Source organism: Equus quagga, chromosome 8 (genome assembly GCF_021613505.1).
Source record: "Equus quagga isolate Etosha38 chromosome 8, UCLA_HA_Equagga_1.0, whole genome shotgun sequence".
NCBI classification, from domain to species: Eukaryota; Metazoa; Chordata; class Mammalia; order Perissodactyla; family Equidae; genus Equus; species Equus quagga.
This window is the reverse complement of record NC_060274.1, coordinates 56,432,215-56,459,219: the sequence shown is the minus strand read 5'-3', so window position 1 is coordinate 56,459,219 and position 27,005 is coordinate 56,432,215. Positions and strand designations below refer to the sequence as shown.

The 27,005-nt window shown below is 42.7% G+C and overlaps 2 protein-coding genes across 5 annotated transcripts in view; one reads left to right on the top strand and one right to left on the bottom strand.

Moving 5' to 3' along the window:
* Positions 1-84: 84 nt before the first annotated feature.
* On the top strand, positions 85-20,235 carry TMEM243 (transmembrane protein 243). The gene is made up of 4 exons (XM_046669241.1): positions 85-459; positions 16,762-16,812; positions 18,137-18,241; positions 19,620-20,235. Exons 1-4 carry the CDS (start codon positions 382-384, stop codon positions 19,740-19,742), a joined length of 357 nt encoding a protein of 118 aa, XP_046525197.1. The 5' UTR covers positions 85-381; the 3' UTR covers positions 19,743-20,235.
* A 152-nt stretch (positions 20,236-20,387) lies between these two features.
* The window catches only part of DMTF1 (cyclin D binding myb like transcription factor 1), a 44,658-nt gene continuing 38,040 nt past the window's right edge, over positions 20,388-27,005 (bottom strand). For all 4 annotated transcript variants that reach the window (XM_046669236.1, XM_046669240.1, XM_046669238.1 and 1 more), the window contains 5 exons: positions 26,076-26,161; positions 23,536-23,691; positions 22,588-22,968; positions 21,607-21,754; positions 20,388-21,390 (listed from right to left, as the gene is read on the bottom strand). In XM_046669236.1, coding sequence (XP_046525192.1) covers positions 21,281-21,390; positions 21,607-21,754; positions 22,588-22,968; positions 23,536-23,691; positions 26,076-26,161 — 881 coding nt within the window. In that variant the 3' untranslated portion in view covers positions 20,388-21,280. The remainder of the gene's footprint in view (positions 21,391-21,606; positions 21,755-22,587; positions 22,969-23,535; positions 23,692-26,075; positions 26,162-27,005) is intronic.

Here is a 27,005-nt window from a genome sequence, read left to right as displayed (position 1 = left end):
CGGGGGCGAGGGGAAGCCGACCCGGTCTGCGAGCTGCCGCGCCGTGCGGCCGCGAGCCACGCGGGGCACTGCGCTGAGATTGGGGAAGTGGGCACTGCGGGGCGGGGCGGCCCGCGGTCAGTCGGCCACGCCGTGTTTGTTTCCTTTCACTTCCTGCGGCAGCTGCTCCTCATGGGGAGGAGAGCGGGGCTCGGGCGGAGCGGCCGCGTGCTGCGGCTCTGAGCGCCCGGCCACCGCCGCCGCCAGGACTTCCCGGACCCACCGGGGCTTCGGCTATGAGTGCGCGGTGACTAGGCGGCGTTGGGAAACGTAGACCTGAGACTTCGGCATGTGATGCTGATTCTGTTTTGAGAGGCTTGAGGAGACTGAAGAAACCCCAAAATGGAGGACTTTTCTACCAGGACCTACGGCACCAGTGGCCTGGACAACAGACCTCTGTTCGGAGAGACGTCTGCCAAGGTGAGTGCGGGCCGGGACTCCAGGCCTGGGTGTGAGTGAGCCTGTCAGCCCTTCAGCCCAGAGTCTTGGCTTGGTCCTTCTGCGACCCCTGAAGGTACTTGTAGGAAGAAAGATTTGGTTCTTCAACCCCACTTCCTTCTCAAGATGTTTGCCCTGCCACTCATCTCCTTTGGGACAGGGTGGAAAAGTTCAGAAAGTTCTGTGCTGTTGGGGGCCCTTCAGGGGAGTGCGGAAGCCGCTCTCCGGAGGGGCCGGTGGCTGGGATGTTTGCACATCCAGCTGGAGTGCTGACCTTCGGGAGGCTTCAGATGTGCCCCTAAGGCTTTCCCGAGAGACAGAGGGGTGCTTCTGATTTCTGTTTATCTAGAGCCCTTGAGGGTTTACTGCTGAGGCTGCCAAGCAAAGAAGAGGAAAGGCGTGAAATGAGGGTTTTGTTTGGTGGCACTCCATTCCAGGAAGTGATCAAAGGGTGTCTGGACCCAAACAAACTAGAGTACGTTATTTTAGGCTTTAAAAAGTATAATGTCTTCTTACAAGCTTAATCATGTGATGTCCTGGGCCAGTAATTGGAGACAGCTGTTTTCCTATCGTTAGCATTAACTTTCTGAGTCGTTTTCGCAAGATTAGCCTGTTTGTTTTTCCCACCTAGAAAGTAGCATTGGTAATCTTTGACCCCTGACAAAGTGCTTTCAGCCTCTCAAAAAGGAGAGCACGAGTGGAGGCCAGAGCTTCCTGGCTTTCTCAGCTTTGACGGGAGCCTCTAGCAGAAAGGACTGGGGACTGGCACACCTGGCGGTCTCGGGTGGGGCCTTGAATTTGGAAGCTGCCAGCAGCTACAAGGCTGTTACTTTATTTTTGAAACTCCGTGTGGATTGTGCTTTCTCTTCGCCAAGTGTCTTACTAAGAAAATGTTTTAAGCTTGATCTCTAGGAAGGTGCACCTTATTTATCTTGTGGTTTTGCATAATCCCAGCCCCCAGTGTGCTTGGTTTGAGAAGCATGGCTCTAGTCCAGTAGATGATCCTATTTCTGCTAACCTCGTTGAGCGTTATGGGTAAGGTCCTGGGGATCCAAGGAGCCTAGTTGGAGTGAGGGGATTATGTAAACAACTGTGATTTGGTGTTATGTGCTCTCCGTGCTGTGACAGGGGTGTGGAGAAGGCATGTTGGGGGACAGAGGAGAAACTGGTCATTTTTATTTGGGCAGCTTGGGGAAGACTTTAGAGGATGGCTGCTCCATTCAGAGTCTCTGGTAGCCTTGGGCTTTCGGATATGAATGCCTGTAAATTGGGGTTTGACTAGAAGAGGATGTTGGGCCTGGAGAGTGGAGGCAGCTTGCTGCTTGAAGGGGTTGGACCCAAGGCATCTGGCGGCCCAGCTGTCCCAGGAGATAAGAGGTTTAGCATCTCCCCAACGTGCCTAGCACACAGATTGGGGTTCTGGGTGATCCAGACTTCTGACCTCCTTTAACCCTCCTTTAACTGAGGTAGATGACTTGGAATGGACTTGATTTATATAGACGCTTGGAAATATTGATGTTTTCTGACTGACTTGGGCTTAAATAGTCAATGGCTTACGTTTCCTATTGCATATGATCCATTTGAAACCCATCCAAAAACTTTACTATTCCAAATGTGTCTGTGTTTATTGCACACTTATTTAGACCACGAATATATAGCCCCAGCATCACTGAGGCAACTTTAGGCATTGTAAAGTAGATTCAGCTACTCAGAGAAAACATTAAGAATAATATATAATTGCAGGTCTCTCAAAATTGCTCCCTTTAGTGATTGGACGTAGAGAAATTATACAGAAAGGAGAGAGACCTCTGGTCTGAGGATGGGAGAAAACATGTTTCTTATAAATTGAGATGCTGGGTCTGAAGAAGGATGGTCATCTGTTGTTGCTGACAGCAAATGATTTTGTTTGAGGGCCTGAAGTAAGCAAGACACAGGAATGGGGCCTCAGTCATGAAAGGATGGGACAGATTACAGTGGAGCCATTCCCACGGAGGACAGTCACTGCCAGAGCAGGGCGGGTTCCTGGGGAGCCTGAGAAACCCTTCACTGGCCCCTGTGTGCAGGTGTTCCCAGCCTGCTCTCTTTAGATGCCAGGAAACTGGACACAACAGCCACTTTACAGTGGAAAATAATGTCAATGAACTATCACTTCTGAGGAGAAAAATCCGGAATGGGGAAAACCCACTTCTTGTCATAGTCTGACAGGTCGTCTGAGCTTTTAATAATCTTATTTGCCTTATAACAACTGACCATCTATAGCCTCTCAATTTTAAATCTGGAAAGGACCAGAGCTTTAGGTCCAGTCTTTAAATTTAAGGCAAAGATGATTGAAGCCCACAGAGCAGAGAAACTTCTGGAGGGAAGCTGTGTTTCCTTAGTGCCAGGCAACGTTCTAGGTAGGCATTCAGCTTTCTCTTGTTCCGTCACTGAATTCCTTTATAAAATGGACGTTGTTATAACTATTTTACAACGAAGGAAGCTGAACCGCAAAGCAGGCTACTTGTTCAGTCACACAACTACTCATCTGACCATGTTTCACCAACTCCTTTCCGTGAGTTGACTAGGATAATAAGTACTTGGTGCCACATGCTTCTAAAAGGACTGTAGACATTCACACACTATTGCCCTTTCACAGGAAATAGGTGAAGTGCTTTGCCCAAAGTTGTGGAATGAGTGAAAGATACTGGAATCTGTAATAGCAGCTCCCTCGTGGGCACTCCCCGAAGGAATTTCTGTCTTCACTTGTACTGATTGCACATACCGATTTCAGTTACCAAACTCCAAATTTATTCAGTCTTTACCATGATGTTTAGGAATAACTTTATAGGTAGAGCCATGGTGTGAAAGGCAAAAGTGAAACAGTCCTCTGGTGTTATGTAAATATCTGAGAGGTAATAGACAAAAAAGGAAAGATGTTCATTTTTTGTAAGAAATGTATCCCTTATTCCTTGTTTGAACTCTTCGTCAGGTAGATTATTTCTGTTTCATTTAGTTCTTTCTGGGGGTTTTGTCCTGTCCCCTTACTTGGAATGGATTCCTTTGCCCCTCATTTTGCCTCTGTCTCTGTGCTTATATCTGTGTATTAGGTGGGTCACCTATGTCTCCTGATCTGGGAGAGGTGGCCTTATGTAAGAGATGCCTTATGAGGCCCGGCCGTGTGCTTCCCTCTCATCACCATTTCCAGATGTTCCAGGAGTGACCCCTGGGTGGGCTACATATGTCCTTCTGTCGTGGCAGGGTTGCTTTTGCTGCGGGTGCCCAGGGAGGCTAGGCTGTCCCCCTGGCCAGCTGGTTGTAATGCTCAGCGGCATGTGGCTTCTGTGGTCCCTTCAGTCACTTATCGGGCATGGGGTGCCCCAGCACAGTTGGCTGCAAGGTCTAATAGCACGTTCTCTTGCAGTTTTTCTGTTAAGTGAGTTGGCCTCCAGCATGGCTGGTTGCTAGGCTCAGGGGCTTACAATTGCTGTAGGCCTCTGGCCTGCAAGGCTGTTTTCAGCTCTCAGGATTGCAGCTGAGTGGGGCTGGCACCAGGCATGGGAGCACCGAGTTGTTTCAGGCTTTGGAAGGTGGGGCCAATCCCCTGTGTGGCTGTTTGAGAAGCACAAGTCTTCTGCAGCTGACAAGTCCCAACACACACAGGACCACACACACCGTCAACACAGTCCTGCCCCATGTGCGTGTCCGACCCCCTGAAGTGGACCCAGTTGCCCCACTGCAAAGGCCCCCACACACTCCACTGGCTCCTCTCACACACCCTGCCCAGCAGAGGCAGACCTACTCACCTGGATGCAGAGGATCCAGGCATCCCGCCTATTCAGGCCTACCAGTTGCCCAAGGGCTTACTATTGGGTGGGTCCAGGCCCTAGGGCAGGCTGCCTGCTCTGGCTGACTTGGATTAAATTGGTGCTCTAGTGGGTGGGGCAGACCCTGGACTAACGGGCCAGGGGAAGAACTCCAATGGCATCTGCAAGCGTCTGTGTCTGCATGCCTGTACTAGGTCTCAATAATGGCTACTGCCAATGTCTCAGTCTCTGGAGAGGTCTCACCTCTCACCGAGATGCACCCAGAGCCTATCAGGTGAGTCTCTTTTCACCAAAGGACTGTGTACCTTTCTGGTGCTTTTAGGATGCTTTCTGAAACTAGTGAATTTGTGTGTGGGCCCTTTAAGAGCTGGCTTTTTTCCCCCTTATGTCTGATAGCTTTTCTAGGGGTATTCCCTGTTGTTAGTAGCCAGCAAAGTCAGGTATTATGAGACTTGTCTTAGTTGTGCTGAGTCCAAAGGATGCCTATAGTGGTAACATTCCCCCCCTCAGATCCCAGCCTCCTCCAGGGATGGCTGCATACCTTAGGATTGCTGCTGGTTGGCCATGAAGCACGGCGGCTCCCAAAGGTGGCTTTTTCTCTCCAGAAAGGAATTTCCGTCTCTTCCACCTGTCAGGACTGTCTCTTGTTGGGGGCTTCTTTTTATCTAGTTTTCAGTGCTCTCTCAGGGGTAGTTGTTCCCAGAGTAGTTGTAAATTGGTTGTGCCCATGGGAGGAGGTGAGTTCATAGTCTGCCTATGCTGCCATCTTGACACCTCTCTCCTTTATTCCTTGATACCTTTGGAATTACGTATTGCTAGGAGGGCTGTCTTATGAATCCTGGTCAGAATGTCCAGATGCCTTTTCCATCTGTTTTTATCCATTCCCAAGTTCTGGGATGTGGCACATATCTTTTAGGCGAAAAACAAATGTGGCACAAATTCCACGATAATACAGTATATCTGTGCTATAGCTTGGAGTTTTCTAACGGAGTGCTATCAAATAGAAATAGCACGTGAGCCACATATATGATTTTAAATGTCCTAGTAGCCATGTTAAAAAGGTATAAACAGATGGAATTAATTTTAGTAATGTGTTTTATTTAATTCCATACATCAAAAATACTATCATTTCAATATATAATCAATATAAAAGGTGGAGATATTTTTACATTGTTTTTTTGTACTAAGCCTTTGAAATCTAGTGTGTATTTTTCACTTAGAGCCCACCTCATTTTGGACTAGCCACATTTCGGGTGCTTGGTAACCACATGTAGCTAGTACTACCACATTGGACAGTGCGGTTCTAAAAAGCAAGTGGATTATTGGTTATGGTGGTTCTATAGTCATGTTCGTGAAAGATTTTTCTTTACTGTGGGACTTCTCAGAACCTTTGATATGCTAGTTTTCATTGTGACTCTAGTTGCAGAGGGCGGGTAAGTAGTACTTCCTGTGCTATTTGGGTGGTGCAGCCTTTTAGCACTGGCATAAGGCCTTACTCAGTTCTCCCCTCATCCCACCAGGAACATGCCAGAGGAGTTTCTACAGAACGCCCTCTGGGAAATGTTGCTTTAGGATTCCCCATCTCCTCCTCCTCCCTTCCCTCCCCTAGTGTGAACTAAAAACTGGAGATTTCCCCACCCCAGTGTGGATGACACACATTTGGGGCTGTGTTTTTCTCTCCTTAATGGAAGGGCACTAACTTACCCTCGGGGCTTGTGGGTCAGTCTTGATTTCTTCATTTGCCAGCTGGCTGCTGAATCATTGGAAATCTGTTTCATACAGTGGATTGGTGAACCTAGCAGGGGAAGGAGAGGATGGTTCTCTCCTTCTTTCTGGGGAAGAGAGCAAACCATATCCCAGAGCTAGTGCAAACAGGAAAGGGAGGAGCCCTACACTTTGTTGGAATGTAGTGTCTGCTGGTTTCTAGACCAGCCTATTCTACTGCTTTTCACTGATCACAAAATAAGCGATTCATCCTTTAAGAAGGGTAGTGACAGTTCTTGTCCCTTTATTCTTATTTGCATGTAATATAAGAAAAGTGAGTGACTCTGGGGGAAGGCGCTTACACTGAACTTAGCAGATAAGATGGGGGGGACCTCTGTGTAGGGGGGCTAATTAGTGAGCCCTGAGGCTCAGATCTTTGGTTTCAAAGGCAAAAGGTCTGTGTACTAAAGCATTTTTCTTGCATCCTCCCCTCCTTTCCCTGTAAAAAAGAGGAAACAAAAACAGTGAAAAAGGTCTTTTGTGACCTGTAGTCCAAATCGAACAGTTCAAACTTAGAGCATTTGGCTACTGCAAATAATAGTGTAAGATTAGAGTGCTACTTCTTGCCTTTTTGGGGGGGTGTGTTGATGGGGTTGCTGCTTAATTAAGAACAAAACTATGCTTAAGATTGTTGTGTCTGCTTGCTGCCCCTTCCCCTGCCTGAAGCCCCAAAGGCTGTCCTTTGAGGAGTCTGGGCTTCCAGCTGTTTCTCTTGACAGAGCTTCTGGGTGATCCTCTGGGAATAACTCCTGTCTCACTCAAAGGAGAGCTAGTCATCCAAGGGACTGGGTCAGTCGTCCTCTTGCCTCTCCTCCAGCCTGCCAAACCACTTTTAGTTGCTGTTTTCTCTGCTGGAGAAACAGTTCAGGAGGATGGATGCCATGACTTTTTCTCTTCTCCTATAATAAGTTTTCTCTCCCCCTCCCCAGACCAGAGGACTGGGGATCACTGCGGGTTGGGCTCAGGCATTTGTATGTTTAGAAAGCTCCTCAGAGGGTGCTGGTGCTAGGGAGGGTGACATCCCCGGTCTCACTCATGTTCCGTGGAAGCCCCATCCAGGCCGGCACCCCTTCGTGGACCCCTTTCCTTCAGCTGCCTCCTTGCTCTTGGGAAATGTTCTCCCTTCTGTAGTGCCCCCTCCTCCAAATATCTGAACCCTGCGCAGTCTAATTCTCTGCTTTAGAACCTTCCTTACCACCCAGCCTGCCTCCCTCCTAGGAGCCTGGCGGTCAGAGATGCCCCCTGGCGCTTACTTCTTGTGCTGTGAGGGATTTGTATAGATCTTGGTTCCCCACTGGAGTATAAGCTCCTTGCCTCCTTTCTCCAGCTTTTCTAGCACTAGGCACAATGTCTTACCTAGTTCTTGATTTTATGTATATTAAGTTTCAAGTGAAGTGAGAATTAGCATCACCAAAAAGTAAGCTGCAGGGACATCTTGAACTGACAGTAGAAGGTGGGGGCTGGTGTTCAGAAACCCGGAACACTGGACACCAAAACAAAAGGTGGTGCTTCAGGCTCTCGTGCAATTAAAGTCATCACTCTCTCTTTTCCTTGCTGAGCTTCAGCCCAGAGGCCAGTTGTAAACAGATAACATGATATTGTATAAAAAACTTAAACTGAGGCTGGCTTCTCAGAAAGAAGCCTCTCATAGACATCATTTTTTGCAGGTCTGTGGGAATTGTCTGGGTCTACTGAATTGAGTCATTTTCTTTCTTTGGGTCAGTCTATAGGTCATATATTGGTATATGACCATATTTTCTGAGCTGCTGTAGGGACATGTGCATTCACAAACCTGAGTGTCCCTATGGGAGTGATGGAATGCATTTCAAATTGGGGCCAGGGTATGGGGCCCACTCCCCCTCAGCTCTGAGTAGCCCTATCTCTCATTGGTAAGATGCCCCATTAGATGTAGCAGAGATAATACTAATACCACATTAGCAACCATTTACCGACCCTCTACTAAATGTCACTCTGTTCTGGGGCTTTATGTGCATTATCTCCAAATCCTTGCAGCAACCCTTCATGTTCCACCATTGTACAAATATGGAAACTTAGGCTTAAAAGTTAAGGGACTAGGGGCTGGCCCGGTGGCGCAGTGGTTAGGTTCGCATGTTCCGCTTCTTGGCGGCCTGAGGTTTGCTGGTTCGCATCCCGGGTGCGGACATGGCACCGCTTGACAAGCCATGCTGTGGTGGGCGTCCCACATATGAGGTGGAGGAGGATGGGCACAGATGTTGGCTCGGGGCTGGGCTTTCTCAGCGGAAGGAGGAGGACTGGCAGTAGTTGGCTCAGGGCTAATCTTCCTCAAAAAAAAAAAAAAAAAATTAAGGGACTTACCCAAAGTCACAGGCAGGCAGATGGCAGGAGAATAAGTATAAGTCAGATCTGTCAGACTCCTCACCGCACAGTCCTTGCACTGTGCCTCCCACTCCAGAGGTCAGAGTACATACAGATTGGACAGTTCCTCTGGGGACCTGATCTAGAGATCATCTTGCCCCTTAAACATGTGGAATATGTTTGTTTTCTATTTTTACCATGATCTCATTTCCATAAGTGGTGCTTTAATGAAAATTGTATATTTCAAGTACATGTACCTATGAGGAGAATCCAGTAGGATGGGTATACAAAAATATTCACAACTGACAGGTGCTTCAAAATGTGAGTCTGTGAGATAAAGAAAACATTTAAAACTGCCTCTGCTTTTCTCTAGCTAGAAATGAGGGAAACGTTGTTGTTCAGATCTACATGTAGCAGTGGAGGGCATGGTGTGTTCGAGAGGTCACAGTGTGCGAGTTGCAGATTGTGGCTGTGCCCGCCTTCTCATGCATCCTTTCTTACACATCCTCTGCTCCTGGCAGTTGTGCTAAGGAGTGGAGTTTCTTCTGGAGGCTGTAGGTGTGTGCATATGTTTATTCCTTTATTCAGTTGTTAATCACGTGCATACTACATCCCAGGAAATGTGCTATGTGCTGGATAGTGTATCTTTTCTCATGGAGCATATATGGAGGAAAGATAAGAAGGTGTTAAATAATCCTTGTTCTCCCCTCTTCCTTCCTTATTAAGCTTCAGTCATCCTGGGCTGCTTTTTGTTCATCCAGTTCCCAAGCTCACCCTTGCCTCAGAGCCTTTGCACTTGCTGCCCTGGCTTATCTGCAGTACCCTTCTCCCAGATCCTTGCATGTCTCATTCCTTTTTCTTATAAATGGCCCTGCTCAAGTGTCACATCCTCAGAGGAGATTCTTTGACTTCCTTTTAAAAAATAGCCCCTCATCTCCACTCTGGTCACTCTTCATTTATCCGTTTTATTTTCTTTCTAACAGTATATAAAAAGAGTAGAGAATGAATACTTAATATCAGAGTGGGAAGCAGGATAGATGGAAGGCTCTTCTCATGTTGGAGGGAATTGAGATTTTTGGGCCACAGATGGACTCCATGAGGGAGAGGTTCCACATAGAGATGAGGATGGAGATAATTAATTGAGCCAGCAAATAGGTGCAGGATTGGCAGAGAAACAAGTTGCCTGCCTTCTGGTCCTCTTCTGGCTGGAAGGATTGGAAATAGGGGGAGGAATTTTCCTCTTTTTCTTGGCATCTTTTTTTGTAAGGATGTCTGCTGCTGTACAGCCTTCAAGAGTGGGATTGGGAACCTGACTTGGGGTAGAGCTTCAGACCACTTTCTGGAGAGAGACAGGGACAGTCAACCCAAAATAAAAGGCCATGGAAATTCAGTGAAGGCCTAGCTGAAAACACCAATTTGTAGTAAACTCAGTTAATTTGTTCTTTCAGCTAATATTTGAGCATCTGATATATGCTGGGCACTCTGCTTGGCAGAGGGAAATGGCCAATGCCACCACTCACTGATACAGCGGCACCTTGGTACAATCAGAGGAAGGTTATCTCCACGCTGGGTAGTGGCAGCCTCCACAGGTGTGGATGCACCACAGCTGGGAGAGTGCAGCATTGGGCTAGATTTCAGCCAGACAGTTGCGCGCAGAGGCCTAGAATCTGACAGTGCACAAGGGAGACATGGCCCTTGGCCTCCCAGACCTTACAGTGTAGAGGAGGAGGTGGATGAGTAAACCGGCAGGTGCAGTTAGGACACTTTAAAGGCTTCACAGCAAAGCTTACGCCGGAGTGTAGAAGTGGTTGAGGGTGTAGGGTGACTCGAGACTGGGTTGTCAGTGCATCAAGAGCAGATGAACACATCCAGCAGCAAGTCTTCCGTGTATTGCTGAAACTGCCGAGTCCATGGTCAGAGATTGGCAGGGAGCCCTCGGGTGTAACACGTTGGGGATACTCCCGTCAGTGGATGTGGGTGAAGACCAGATTCAGGGACAGTAGAGGAGAGGGATGGAGGAAGTGGGATTTGGTAAAGCAGGTGCTGAAATAATTGAGGTAACTGAGAAGAGGGAGGGGAGAAGTTGGCCTGGGACTGCTAGGGACATATATTTTAAAAGTAGAGGCTGTCTTAGTCTGTTGGGGCTGCTATAACAAAATACCACAGAGTGAGTGACTTAGAAGCAGCAGACATTTCTTTCTCACGGTTCTGGAGGCTGGGAGTCTGAGATCAGGATGCCAGCATTGTTGGATGAGGGCCTTTTGGGTTGCAGATTTCCGTTTGTGTCCTCATATGGCAAAAGCAAGGGAGCTCTCTGGAGCGTCTTTTATAAGGGCCCTAATCCCATTCCTGAGGGCTCCACCGTCGTGACCGAAGCACCTCCCAAAGGCCCCACCTCCTAATACTGTCGCATTAGGCACTGGGATTTCAACATAGGAATTTTGGGGGGACACAAACATTTCAGACCATTGCAGAGGATATTACTGACATTGCCATCTCAGCCTGGCCTGGGGAGCAGGGAATGCCCTGTCCCCATTCCCTCCTGCCTAGTGAACCTCGGATGAGTATGTGGGTGACATGCGCTTTCTTGGGGAGAACGTTCAGAGACAGGCAGCCAAAGAAATCCAGGGTGAGGAAGAGCTTTCTGCATAGTCCAAGAAGCAGTTTGCTCACATGGAACAGGTTTCAGGGGGTGGGATGGCTGACAGAGGACTTGCAGGAGTGAGGGGTGAAGACTGACCTGAGAGTCCTAGGGGAGGGGTGTGGGTGTACAGGGCTGCTTGCAATGTTGTCTGAGGAGAAGGACTTCGTGGAGCTGCAGAGAAAGTTAGAAGTAACACTGAAAATGGAATTCCCAGTCTTACCCTCACCTCTGTCCTCACCTTCTCCCTCCAGAGTGTGGAAGGAAATGTTCCTGGCGTTGTCCATCCAGGGTTTTTCTTTTCTGCAAGGAGCTTTCTCTGTCTTTCTTTGCTTCTCCCTGGGCGTGCGGAGCAGCACTGCTGAAGGATGAATTCCTCAGCAGGGGTTGCTGTCATGCCTCTGAAACCAGTGCTTGGTCCTGCTGTAGGAGAAAATGAGTAGCTGGGTTTAGACTCAGGCTGGGGAAACCTGGACCCTGGAGATGGTTTACTATGGATATTTCCATGGAATCAGTGGAGCCAAGCCTGGGAGGCACCATTAGGGTATTGGACCTCCATGGCTGGCAAAAACGTGACCTCTTGGGCTGCAGGACCATAGTCTCTGTTGTGCTGTTTTGTCCATCCTGGAGCAGCAAGGCCACATGCTGTTCTGACCAGAAGCTGAGATTCTGACAAGCCGGGCCCCAGATGAGTGATGAGAGTAGCCTCTGTTGGTGAGAGGCCCTCTCAGGAAAATGCTGTTGGTCCCTTCTGTTTATGATTCTCTCATTTAACCAAGATTCATAGAGTGCCAACAGTGTACCAGGTTCTGGGGAAGGGAAACAGGTAGGCTCTCTTCCACCATTAATTAACTGCTGGTCCTAATTGAAGAGATAGGTAATACATTTTATATTGATGTGGTAAGTGTAAAGTCCGGGAACCCTGAGACAGGGACATTTCATATCCTGAGAGGTGCCTGAGGATGGTGTCCAGAAAGGATGTACAGTGGAGGTGATGTTTGAATTGAGCTCTGAAGGATGAGCAGTCAAATTGAGCGTGTGGCATGTCAGCCATCCCACCGCCCACTCCACATCTCACTCTTTGGGGAACATTGTGCCTGTAGCTTTTCTTATGGGTCAATACAAGGAATGTCCATTTATGAAATAGCTGCATTTTCTGTGTCCCTGTATTGGCATAGACCCATGCAGCAGACTCTCTTAGACCCAGAAGTTTGCCTCTTCTAATGATCCAGCATGCTTACTTTTATTAGAACTTTTCAACCCCGTTGTACTTCCCACTTGGCCGCCAGGAGTCCTAGGACTAACATTTGAGCTTAAATCAGAACAGTTTTCATTAGTCAGAGTTTTTCTTGTAAACCCTGTTACTCCTTCTTTCGATTCCCCAAACTCCTTTAGAAATTTTGCCTTGCTTTTTTTATTGTTGCTTAAATGGGTTACGATTTTACTGTCATAGCACATGCTCTTAGATCCATTCCGGAAGTAGGCAAAACGTAACGTACTGTGGAAATGGAAGGTCAAGCACAATTTTAAGAGTTAAGCCTGTCTCTCAACCTGTTGCTGAGTATCTGTCTTTGAGAAGGATATCCTGCTTCCCTGTCCTAGTCTCTCTGCAGGAAGGATCAAGGCTGATTCTGATCCTGTCAAGCTTCTTTGGGGAGTGAAAATAAAAACAGTACAAGGTTTAAAGCTCTGGGAGGGGAGAGCGGTTTTGGTAGATGAAAATAGGCTAACAGTAGAACTGGGGAGGAGCCAGAGCTAGTTTCTGTGAGAAATTAAATAACTGAATTAATAGAGACTAGTTATAGAAGTGGAAATCACCTAAGTTTCAGTTCCTTCCATAAACAGCAAAGTTTAACTGCAGTATTCTCTTTTCTTCATGCACTCCATTTCTGATTTGGAGCATATTAGTTCTAAAACTGGCCTTTGAAATGCTAATTAACTGGCTGTATAATTATGCTCCATTATTCTTTTATCTTTGGAGAACGGGAGCTAAGGAGCAGCTAAAGCCCTGAAATATAACCTCAGGGCCCAGGGGAGGGTCTCTAGCCTATGACTTGAACTTATCAGTATTCTAAATGGTGTAGTTTAGACTCTAAACTGCAGAGCAGTGCTTCTCCAATTGAAATGTGCACACAGATCACCTGAGGATCTTGTTAAAATGCAGATTCTGATTCAGCAGGTCCTGGGGCAAGGCCCAAGAGTCTGCATTTCTCACAGGCTCTCAGGTGAGGCTGCTGCCATTGGGCCTTTGTGTAGCAAGCGTTTAGAAGAAAGAGCTTAAAAGTGGGAGGTCTTCCAAAGTTAACTCTGCCGTTTCTTTTGCTTGAATTCATGGTTACTTTGATAGCAGAAGCCTTGAAGCCAAGGCCTTGGCTTAGAGAAAGAAAACTGAGAGAAACACTTCTGCCATGTGCCAAATACTTCCCCCTACTTTGGGGGTCCCAGAGAAACTGCATTGTAACAGTAGGATAACTGATATTCATGAAAATGACGTGGAATTCTGTTCAGTGAGCTGTCTAGAAGGGAAGCAGGGAAGTATTCATTTAAGTTTCAGTATATTTTCGTGAATGATTAGAACTAGTTAGGCTTACATGGATATGTTCAACAATCTGAAAAGGTCACTTATGATGAAATCTTCATTTCTGAAAGATAAACACTTTTCTCTAGTGTTTTGCTAGTAGGCTTTCTAAGGTGCAGTCTGCTGCTTGATATCTTGTCTAGACCAGCAGCATTCTAAGTTGCTCTTCCAGTGAGGAGTATAAATGGAATCTGCTCTGTTGGCGTTGAATCCTGTTTCCATCACTTACTGGTATTGAGACCTTGAGCAAGTTCTCAATTTCTCTGATTTTGCCACTTGTAAAACAGTCATAATACCATTTCATCCCAGGATTTTTTTAGAAGAGAATTCATGCCAAAGCTCTTGGAATAGTTACTGTCCCTTCACCAGTATTCCTCTTCCCCTGCTTGGACCCTGGTTGGTATTTGGACATTTGTGATTTTTCTTCTTGGTTACCTCTCACCTGAACCTCTTCATTGGCTTCTATTGGTAAGAGCTGTTGTGAGGTATGGAGACCTTCGTAAACTCTTGCAAAACCATGGAGCTCACACATTTATGAGATGGGAGCAGATATCTTGACTTCTCAGAATAGACCAGAAGAGTTTAGTTGAACCTTTTTCACAAGGTTTTGTTTCACAAAAACAATGGGGCTCCTGTTAATAGATTGTTTATATACACATTTTATGTCAAGCACACCCACGTTTATTTGTCTAGTGTGGGAATAATAGTGATCAGTGATTTGCCCTGGGTCTCTTCCCTAACAAATGATCCTAATTTCAGACTCCTCTGTGCTGTGCAGGCTTCCCCACATGAGGTGGTGATAAGATCCATTCTGAGTCCTCCTAGGTTAGTAAGGGTGTGGCTGGAGTTCAGTTTCCTTTGTCCTGTATAACTTTTGACTGCAATGGCTTTGGTCTGGAGAGTGTGGTCTGTCCTTGGAGAGATCATGCACACTCAATATAATACTTGGCTTTCCTTCACTCTTCCCTCCCACCTCTGCCTGCCTGCCTCTAACTACTTGGATTCTTATCTTTAAATGCAGAAACTTGGAAATGAGTTGCTCTGTGCTTGTTCCTCTGCCCTTCCCATCCCTGAGCTCTTGTTTATTGGCTGCTTGCATATCATATCCTGCTGTTCTCTGCCAGATGTTCCCAAAACAATCTTTAAGCCTACTGATCCATTACTCAGCTTTGACTTCTCAGAAATAAGACTGCTTGGTCTTCTCGTGGGTCTAAAAGTAGTGTTTCCTAATCAGGTCGTAAACCCTTATGACCTTATTCTGTAAAAGCTCTGTAAATAACTTTTATTAGCCTAATAGATATATCAGTAATATATGTATTGCTAATAATATTACATACATGTAAAATATTACTTTTAACCTTTTAGTCCCTGTAGCTGAAACTGTATCTAACCAGTGACCCTGATTTAGGAAATCTTGTTTCAAAGTTGCTTCTAACTTGCTATATGACTTGAGGCAAATAATTTAACCATACTCACTGGGTCTAAATTTACTTTAACCTGTAAAATTAGGATTGGATTAGATCAGAAGTTTTTCAAACCATTCTGTGGAGTTGGTTGAGGTGGAGATGGGCGTGAAAAGAAAGTTAAATGGATAGGACCCCAGGCTCCTCATTCAATTAAATGATTCTTTTTTTGTTTTTTCTTCTTTCTGATTCTTTTTTGGTGGTGTTGAGGTCACAATAGTTTATAACATTGTGAAATTTCAATTGTACATTCTTATTTGTCAGTCACCATATAAATGCGCCCCTCACCCCTTTTGCCCACCCTCCAACCCCCTTCTCCTCTGGTAACCACTAAACTGTTCTCTTTGTGTGTTAGTTCACATTCCACGTACAAAGTGAAATCATACGGTATTTGTCTGTCTTATTTTGCTTAACATAATACCCTCAAGGTACATCCATGTTGTTGCAAATTGGATGATTTTCTTTTTTATGGCTTAGTATTCCATTGTATATATCCACTCATCAGTCAATGGGCACTTGGGTTGCTTCCACATCTTGGATATAGTGAATAATGTTGCCCTGAACATAGGGCATAAATCTCTTTGAGTTGTTCATTTCAGGTTCTTTGGATAAACACCCAATAGTGGAATAGCTGAGTCGTATGGTATTTCTAATCTTTTAAGAAACCAACATACTGTTTTCCATAGTGGCTGCACCAGTTTGCATTCCCACCAGCAGTGTATGAAGATTCCCTTTTCTCCACATCCTCTCCAACCTTTTTTTTTTTTTGTCTTAGTGATTGTAGTCATTCTAACGGGTGTAAGGTGAAATCTTAGTGTAGTTTTGGTTTGCATTTCCCTGAAGATTAGTGATGTTGAACATCTTTTCATATGCCAATTGGCCATCTGTATATCTTCTTTGGAAAAATGTTCATATCCTCTGCCCGTTTTTTGATCCTGGTTTTGTTTTTTTGTTGTTCAGTTGTGTAAGTTCTTTATAGATTTTGGAGATTAACCCCTTGTCGGATATATGATTTGCAAATATTTTCTCCTAGATGGTGGGTTGTCTTCATTTTGTGGATAGTTGCCTTTACCTTGCAGAAGCAAATGACTGTTCTTTTGTTCATATATTGAAGCCTTTTGCTATTAAAGAAGTTTGAAAACCACTGGACTAGATGGTCTGAGATGCCCTCCAGCTTAGCACTGTATGAGGCTTCCCAGCAGTAGCATCTACTTCTAGATTACATTAGACAAGGACATCTAAGCTGTATCACAGATAGGTCCCAACTCATGATTGCACTTGACATCATCTATAGTCTGGTTCATTATGCTTTTTACTGAGGCTCTGGACTGGCCATCCCAGTGCTCCTGTCCCTTTGCTTCTGCTCATACTGTTCCCAGCAGCACGTGGATTATTTGTAAGCCTCCCTTCTCCATTCAGTCCTTTCCATCTTGTGTAAAATGTCTAGTCTAGTGTAAAAATGTCCTGTCCCTTCAAGAAACTTTCTCCACCTAGCTGTCCCTGTCTTCCCAAGGTACCTTTTCCACTCCAGTGGCTCAGTACACTTTGCCTTGTCAGGCAGTTGTATGTATGTGTAAAGCTCAGAAAGGGGCAGGATCTTAGTTTCTTCATTCTAAATCACCCCAATGCCTAGCATTGTTACCTTTCTGAAAGGGCCACGGATCCATCATATGGCTCAAAAACTCTTCTCTCTTTCAGGATCGAATCATCAATTTGGTCGTTGGCAGCTTAACATCCTTATTGATTCTAGTAAGTATCTTTATCTTGTGTCTCACCCAGGCTCTTAATGAAAGTTTTGAAAACTTAAAAGTATTGTGGTTCAATTAACTCTTCAAAATTACACATAAAAGGGGCCAGTACATGAGCATGTGAAGTATTCCAGTCATAGTTAAATCTATTTTATTACCACTTATACTACACTTAGTAATTGGAGTAGCTAAATTGATTTGCACTCTTGCCCCTTAGTTGAATAATGTAGTAGCATAAGTCAAATAACTTGGTTTTCTGAGTTTGCCATGTTTGTTTGCCTAGTAAATTTGTGACATGTTAAGTGGCAACCAGCAACTCCCTTCTGTACATAACCCACTGCCCCCCATTTTGGCTAATACCTTGTTTATTGTTCCTAAAGCACATTCATTTATCTTCTGGTTTAAAAAGATTATTTGGTCAGCATATAGTAATTTTTCATCCTGTATAATAAGGCTTAGTTGCTATCACAGTAAAATAAAAACAAAGCTATGTTTCCCATAGTCTGAGAGTGACATTTCTGTGACATTTTCATTAAATCTAAGAGAATTTTAGTGAAGTTTGTTTCTGTGACTTCTTAATAAAAAGAATGGGTATAATGCTATATCCATGGTAGAAACAGAACTGTAGGGTATTAGAAACCTGTCTTTCAGTATTTTTCGTAATGTCAAACAGAAACAATTTTGGTTATCTTTTTTTTTTGAGGAAGATTAGCCCTGAGCTAACTGCTGCCTATCCTCCTCTTTTTGCTGAGGAAGACTGGCCCTGAGCTAACATCCGTGCCCATCTTCCTCTACTTTATATGTGGGACGCCTACCACAGCATGGCTTGCCAAGCGGTGCCATGTCCGCACCCAGGATCTGAACTGGTGAATGCCGCGCTGCCGAGACAGAACATGGGCATTTAACCGCTGTGCCAACGGGCCGGCCCCATTGGTTATCTTTTTTATTGGAGTATTCAAGATAACAAAAAGGTTAAAACTTTCCCCAGTATAATCATTAATCCTGGGAATGAGGTTTTAAATGCTTTCTAATCTTTGTTAACAAAGAGGTTATTTTGAGGTTAGCTAGTTTTCCTCCAAAGGTTGCTCTGTGATGTTTTGTCTCCTATCATAAAGGAGGAAAAGGTTAGGAGGAGGAAGTGCTAAAAGAAATAACACAATTGAACATATTTACAATATTTTATTTAACATTAACATTCCAGAAGGCAAACCTGGTACATTTCATTTTACACTGTGAAGCATTTTATAATATTAAATTGCCTAGACTCCAGTCTAACCAAGTCTTGGAATTACTCCTAAGGCCTGACGTAATTTCTCTTCATACAGGTAACACTGATCAGTGCTTTTGTTTTCCCTCAACTACCTCCGAAACCGTTGAATATATTTTTTGCTGTCTGCATCTCTTTGATTAGTATTACCGCCTGCATACTTGTGAGTACCTTCAGAATTTCAATTGAGTATCCCTGAGGGCTGAAGGCGGCTGCAGTGCCTAGGACAGATTCCTAGTCCAGGTCTATACGAAAGGGTATCTCTAATTACACTTTGCGTCCCCCGAAAGGATGTCAGAATTTTCAACGTTAATTGTAGGTTTTTAAAAAAAAAGTCTGAGTTTCCATCTTTTCTCCTAAATCCCAAAGTTGTACCCCTAAAGGGAAACTGTTCCCTTGAGAGCTAAAAAAAAAAAGAAAATGGAAGAAAAAAATAGTTAAAAGACTTAGGTAGCCAAAGATTTGATGTAACTTAATTAATTCATCTTCCTTCAAGGACTACACACAGGGCCCAACAGGCTTTGGGAAATGACATTACTGCTCTTAGGGAAGAGATACAGCACTCTGGATTTATTTCTGATAATTATAAAATTAGTCTATTTAAATCTCTGTGCTTATCTCCTCAAATGAAAGTAAGTAACACCAAAATCTCCTGGGAAACCTAAAGCTCCAGTTGTATCCTTGTCACAAGAATGTTCAATTTTACTACAAAGCCTTTCTTTAGGGTAAAGAAACAAAGTTTAGATCTTCAGTTGGGTATTTGCCAAGTGTTCAGTCACTCATCATTAGCTGATTGTTGTTTCATTTCCCTTGAGAGGCAGCATCAAAATAGTACACCCTTAAAAGCAATTGTTTTGACTCACATATGGCTTAAATCATAATAGTAATGTGCTTATCTGAGTTAAAATTAAACCAGAGGACCTCTCCAAGCGCCTGACTCACTGATTCTGCTAGACTCCTGGGACCTGAGGGAAGAAATGGCCCATCCCACTTTGGGAGCCTTTGGAATAAAGCTACCAGAGATGCTCTCCTCCTACTCCCAACCCAAAGCCAGAAGTGACTAATGACGACCTAGTTTAAACCAAATCTATGCATGTGCAAGCTCTATTTTGTATGGGCAGTCTGAATCAGTTATATGAATTTAAAAGTTGTTCCCCCTTCTAGTACCTAAAAGAGTTGTACCTTTTACGCAAATATATTTAAACTGCATCTAGAAGGTATATACTCTTGGATGGCTTGCCAAATGATTGGTGGACTCTATTGATTTAAACATAGAACAGAGTTAACTGAGAAAGCAGGAGTTAAGTATGATCCTGGCTGTAGAAACTTAGTTGGTACCACTTAAATTATAAAGAATAAGAATTAAATTCTGGCTGCGTTAGTCTTAAGAACGTAGATTAATATAAAGACTGTCTCACTTATGGGAAAAAGTATATACAGATGAAATTGGGCACCGTGGAAAAAATTAGTTGTATTTAAAATTTTTAATACTTGGCCCAGTGGCTATTACTTAACCTTTTATTTAATTCTTCTTCTTTTAGATCTACTGGTATCGACAAGGAGACTTAGAACCGAAATTCAGAAATCTAATTTACTATATCTTATTTTCTATCATCATGTTATGTATATGTGCAAACCTGTACTTCCATGATGTGGGAAAGTGAGGCTCCCAAGGAGAAGTACTTACCAGGTCTCTTCAAAGCTATTTATTAGGACTGTGAATAAGCGCTGGATAAGGTATGCGGAAGAATCTCCTGCATCTGGACGTCTGACACATGATTTTCATGTTAAATGTAAATCTAAATTCCCTCTTGCAGGGGAGACATATCATAGATCACTTTCCTTTTTCTTTAAGGAGCTGATGTTGCACTTACACATTCAACCCTTAAAGCTCAAACAGCACAAGTAATTTTCACTTTTGAAATTAAAATTTTTTATAATGTAATTGCATGGCGAAAGGCTATGTAACAATCTTGTATTTTAAGACAAATATTCTTTTATTTCTGTTAAACTGAATATACAATTATTGTTCCCTAGGCAACCAACTTTTGCTTACAACTACAATTTAAATTCACGTTAACAAAAGACAGATGGTGAAAAGACAACTTTGATTGTGAAGATCTAATTACAATAATAAATAAAATAATTTACACAAGGTTTTTTTTGTGACTTTTCTATAGGGGTCATATTCATTAAAGCCCCCATAGGCTAGTCGTGGCTTAACTTTCTCTAGTAGAGGAATGACTCGATTTGTTTCCTTTTGTTATAGAAGCAAATTTTGTTTTTTAAAATTGCCTGAGAGGGACAAGTTTACACTAAGTGAACGGCAAACTCTGATACCCTCCTTCAACTATTTCCTGGATAATTTATATAGCAAAACATATACAAGAAACAGTCATGGTGTAGGATAGGCAACTTTACTCCCCTTCCCATTTAGTTTAATTTTACTTCAAAGTGCTAACTTTGTAAACTGATGACAGTGGGTTCTGAGAGGGTGAAAACTCTACTTAGCTTCTGGTGAGTTTTGTTACTACTCTCCATATTCCCTTTAAAAGTAATAATAATAATAAAAAAACCTGTAGTGAATTTTCCTAACTCTTTTAATGCTTTCCTCTCTTTACCCACCCTAAATCCGCTCCCACTGCCAGCAATGGGTAAACCAAAAACAAGCACCACACAGTCACCTCCTACCTAGGCCTCTGTACTTGTAGGCTGGTCAAGTCTCAAACTTAATCTTTTTGAAGGTCACTGGTAAGCTCTAGACCATGTTGATGTGACTTCTCTGAAATATAAAGAGGTCTGCTTGAGACTGGATAGAGAGCCTTGTCTGATCTTTAGAGATGAATATTACTGCTTTTAAAACAGAGTAGTTAAGCTTTGGTGATTTTAAACTTTTCTCAGTAGCTCAAGTGAATGAATGTCCCTGCTGACAAATAACACTAATCACAGGGATCTCTGTATGCAGTTAAGACCCCATACTGCACTCAGCTACACAGTGTCGTAAGACTAGACCTCAGCTGATGTATTTAAAGGAGGTAAAAAGTCATAGCAGCAATGCTGTTATGTGGCTTAAGCATTGTAGCTATTTAAAAGCCAGAGGAATTGGTAAATTAAGCCTTTTGGGAGTTGCTCCTATTTCTGTGGAGATGTTGTAATTAACAGTGTGGCTTCTTTGCTTGAACTAGCTGTTTCTAAGAATTACCTAATGACAGTTTACCATATCCTCAACATCCTTTGAGTCTTCTGAAACAGGACTGTCCAAAGATGATCCAATGATATTTGATTCTTCTCGATGATGTTGGAGTATGGGATCTGTAATGAGTTAAGTTTCAAGTTAGTCTTAAATGTATCTGTTCTCTAGTCCATGTCAAGAATTTAGAGTAGGTATTCTCCCAAAGTGCAAAATTTAACGAGACTATTATCTTTATTATTGGATCAAGAAAAACTAGAATAACTGAATTAAAAGTCTGACTGCCTGGTTTTCCCCTTAAAATTTATCAGGCACATGATGGAGTTGTATTACAGTACCTGTTAGTGTTGTCAAAGGCAAGACAGATTCAGTCTCTATCACATCAGATGCCTGGATAAAGCCATGTGGTGAAGGAACGATAAGTATCGTTTCATCATCAATTGTTGTTTGATCAACTTGTTCTTCTATGGTAGGAGATTCTAAATCCTAAATAATAATTAAAAAGAGAGATTCTAACTCATATTCCTCATTAGTTTTCCTTAAGATCACAAACATGTTAATATTTGAAAGTTAAATCCTTTCAAACCTAATCTCATTTTAAAATTAGACTATAAAGGGGCTGGCCCCATAGCATAGTGGTTGAGTTCAGCGTGCTCCGCTTGGGTGGCCTGGGTTCATGAGTTCAGATCCCAGGCACGGACCTACACCACTCATCAGGCGTGCTGTGGCAGTGACCCACATAGAGGAAGACTGGCACAGATGTTAGAGCTAATCTTTCTCAAGCGAAAAAAAAAAGGAAGATTGGCAGCAGATGTTAGCTCAGGGCCAATCCTCCTCAGCTTTTAAAAGAAAAAAAAATATGAACATTAAGGTCTTAAAATGGACAAAATAATAACCTCATACTCCAACGTACTAAATATTAACAAAAAAAGAACTTAAAAGTATCAATTCAGTTATAGGTCCCCTGAATATAGGAGAAACAACACTGTTATGCTATGGGGTGATGTTCCTAAGCTGAATCACAAAGATCTACTAACCACCCTCAGGAAAATGCTTCCATGGGTTCCAACAAACATTTTTGAATCTACTGGAAGTGAAGAGGGAAAGGTTTTAGTGAGAAACCAGGGTAAGAGAGAGCAACACTGCTGGTTGACTAATACTTGTGAGGTCACAGGCAGGGGTTTGCACTTTGTTTGTCTAAAGAAAAGAGGAAGGTACTGGAGGATATCCCCCCATAAATTATTTCTAGGCTCTCTCCAAACTTCAGATTTGAGTTCAAGGCAAGAACTTCTTAGGCTGTTCCCTTAAGTGCAACTTACCTCAGTAACGTAAGCCCGGGCTAAATGAGAGGGTGATTCCTCCTCTTGTTTAAGGTCGGTGTCAGAGATTTCTTCCTCTGTTCTGACCATAACACTATTCATCAGTTCTGTGCTACTTTGGTCACTGAATTTGGATACGTGAGCATCATTAAATGATGGCTCCACAGTCATCTTAGGCTGATGAATTTCATCTGGGAAAGTGTCTGCTTCTAGGGCATCTGGAGGCTCAGGAAAATCAGATGAGTGAATATCATTATCTACAGCCAGTTCTGCTTGGGATATGGAAGAACTGATGTCCTCTGTGGCAACAGTTTGAATGATGACTCTTGGTGTGTGACACTGCACTGTGACGTTGTCACTTGTGTTCAACAAATGTTCCGGCTGTAAAGTGTTAAAGAAAATGATCAGTGGCAAAATGAAAAAGTACCTACCAGACTTAAGTTATAGGCAACAAATGGCATTTATAAGTGGTATCCTAGTGACCCCCCTCCCACACTCTCACCTCTGGAACTACAGTGTGCTTATGACTATTTTTCTAGAACCCCTGTTCTTTACCAAATGAGGCTTTTGCTCTACTAATGTCCCTATTCCCCTTAAGGTAAGTCCACCTCATGTAAGGAGACAGAAAGGATATACCCCAGTGAAGGCACAGTGATGGTATAAAATATTGCCCCTGGGACAACAGCAGTAGGAATTATTTAAATAAATGTTCTCCATTAGTTTTGGTTGTTAATATTTTGTATCAACTAATCCTGGTCCCTAACATGCACACAAATACTTGAACTGAGCTCAAAACTGATTTTTACCCCTAGAGATACTGTTATTGAAGACCCACAGGTTGTATTAAAAACTAGAAAAACATCCTGTTATTTCTGGTGACACTTATCATTTAGTCAGTCTTCTCTACGGGAACTAGAAAAATCAAGCAATTTATGTAAGGTGACGTACGGATAAAGCATGAACAATGATCTGTTCAGGAGAAGCAGGAGCAGCAGCTGTCAGGGTTACTGTGGGACTAGCAGTCAGAGTTAGGGGAAGGCCTTGGCTTGAGCTTGTTTGAAGTAGGTAGGTGCCTGGAGTGCCAGTGGGCTGTAAATGGAAAGACTAAAGAAAAAAGAAAACTAAGATCAGCACAGGTGCAACAGACTACTGACGATGCAGATTTACTAGTATCCATTAAGTCTAGCTTTACATCCAAAATGGGAACATTAATTTACTAGCCACAAATGTACTTACCAATTGTGAAGGTACAAACAAGTAATAAAATGAAGGGTATAATCTTGACTATTAATTGTTGTAAGTCATTACATGGCCTGGAGGTTTGATGTTCTTCACTCCTGGATATTTCTGTGGTCTGGTCTTAGCTTTTTGTTTCATGGCACCAAGACATAGTCACGTAAGCCACTGTTTCCAGTGCAGTAACTCAGCACACCCAATCTTCCCTCTTTATTCTTTTTCTGTGGCATGTAAAAACTGGCAGTCTCCCAGTTTGGGAAAAAGCTTCAGATTTTTGAAAAGGCACTATAGCAGTGTTTACTTACTTGAACAGATATTTTTCATAGTATGATTTTAGGAAATATTTTTTATATTAAGGAGAAATGTACAGAAATAGCAATTAGTGTTCTGCTAAAAGAAAAAGAAAATTCCTATGTGAAAAGCTGGTTAAATGATTTCATGATAATAAGCTTCTACATAATAATTTGTTTGGTTGATCCTAATGCCCTCAAGGAAAAGTATTTGCACTTAGAGCTGGAGGTTAGTCATGTCGTACGTAGCCTGTTCTTTAGTCCGACGTGGTCCTGTGGACTTCAGCCAGAGCAGCTCTCCTGGATACCCACTCACTGAATCTCGGTTTCCTTCTTGCTGAAGTGGGGATAATAACTACCTCTCATGGAGAGTTGTGAGGATCAGAAATGATTACTACGGGGCCTGGCACACAGTGGAAACTCAATTTCTTTCCTTCCTCTCCATAACAGTGAAAGCTGATCATTTTCCTAGGGGTTGTATTTATTAATCACATATGGTCAGGCAATATAGTAAATACTTTATATGTACATATATGTATTATATATATGTATTTTATTTAATATACCTAAATACGTTTAATGCTCTCAGTTTTGAAGCTGAGGCACTATTATCATCCTCTTAGTAAATCAGAAATCTAAATATTTGATTGTGACCCCATAAATAAAAACCTAAACACATACCCCAAATATATGTGTATGTATTGTTATTTGGCCGGGGGGCGGGGTGGGAGGTAGAGGGGGAAAAAAAGTAAAATCAAGTTTTTTTCTTCCTGTGACAAATGGTCATCTTATATATGCCTATTCTGGAGACCACTGGGTTAGGAAACGGAGGCTCAGATTAAGTAAGCTGCTGGCAGAAGTTCCAAAGAGAACCTTTTGTTATTCTGACCATCCTCGTGAGAATGGCTGTGGAGAGGATAAATAAACTCTTGTACTAATGCCCCTTAGGTTCTTCACAGCAAATAAATCTTGACGTAATTTAAATAAAAACCTACTGTACACTTTCTTCACGAAAAATGCGGTAATTCTGGGTTTACCTATTTTAGAAAGCCGGGCAAGAACTGGAACTTTAAAAAAAAATTTCCATCACCCCCAAAAGAAACCCCATTTAGGTTAGCAGTTATGCCCCATTTCTCCCCAAAACCTCTTAGCATAAACCACTAATCTACTTGCTGTCTCTACAGAGTTGGACATTTCAAATAAATGAGAGTCACACACTATATGGTATTTTGTGTTTAGGTTCTTTCACTTAGCATAATATTTCAAGGTCATAGCGTGTATTAGTACCGCGTTCCTTTTTACTGCCAAATAATTGTTTGTATAGCTACAGCACATTTTATTTACCCATTTATCAGTGGATGGACGATTGAGTTGTTTCCACACTTTTTGGTTATTATGAGTATTCATGTACAAGTTTTTACGTGGACATATATTTTCATTTCTCTTAGGTATACCTGGGATTAGAATTGGTGGGCCAAATGGCAACTATATATGTTTAACCTTTTTAGGAACTGTAAGATTTTTTTCCAAAGTGGCTACACCATGTAGGACTGGAGTAGTGCAGGAGCCAGTGCAGTGTTTACTGAAAGAATGTTGTTAAATAATTCATTCCACAAACCTTTTCTCAAATAACCAATATGAACTTTTTGGTTATTTATTTGTTTATGACTCAATACAAACCCACAGTATGTACTCTACTCATTAGCACTATCATTTCCATATATAAAAAGAGCTTATTATTGGTTTATATACGGATGAAGAAAAAGACTAAAAGTGATTGTAAAAGCCTAAGTTTGATTTATATTGTTTTTTAAACGTGTCAAAATCATGGACATAGTTGCACTTAATGCCAGTTATTTTTTTTATATTTCATTTACTTATATAACATTTCTAAAACTGATACCAACTGATCTTTCTTATGCATAAAAAGGGCCAATATCTACTTTGTGAAGTATTACTCACTGGAAGAATCTCAAACGTCTGTAGTGTTCCACTGTTTAGTGTTATTGTTTCTGAGTCAACAGTAGCAGCAGGAGAGTCTGTTGAAGCTGTGGTAAGAACAAGGACAATAATAAATAAAATACTTTATAAATTTCCCTCGTGTACTCAATTATTATGAAAGCAATCTCATATTGAATAATTTGCCTAGAAACCTGAAGTCATTTAAATTTCTTATGAGATAAGAAATCTAATGGATTTGTCTGGGTTGGCACAGATCAGGGGTTAGCAAACTATGGCTCACAGCCAAATCCAGCCCACTACCAGTTTTTGTAAATAAAGTGTTATAGAAACACAGCCACGCTTGTTTGTTCATGTATTTTCTATGGTTGCTTTTGCATTATAAGAGCACAGGTGAGAAGCTGTGACAGAGACAATATTTGTTAACCTCTGGTACAGATCATAAAGTATTTCTAATATTAGGAAGTAAGAAGAATAAACTAAGGCTAACCTGCAGAGATAGAAGCTTGGTAAAAAATAACTTTTCCTGGACATTCTACAGTTTAGATATCTGGAATGGCAGTCCCAGAACACTAGGCTTCAATTCTAGTGACATCACTTCCTAGCAATGTAAAGCTGGGCAAATAACATACTTTAACCCAAACTAATGTTCAGAGACGTTATCTGTCCTGCCTATCCCATATAATTGTTGTGAGGATCAAAAACATGAGATAAATATAAGCTACAATTATTTCAGGAGACCACGACGGAAGACTGAACACCACTTCAGACATGAGATTGCAGAATCTTTACAGGGATGTCAGCTGAGGCTCAGACTTGATTAGTGTCTGCAAAGGTTATATGAAACTAAGACTAACTAGAAGAAATGTGATCTCTTTTGTTGCTTTCGGTCACACCTGTAAGTAAATGAGTGTGAAAAATGATTCAGAATTG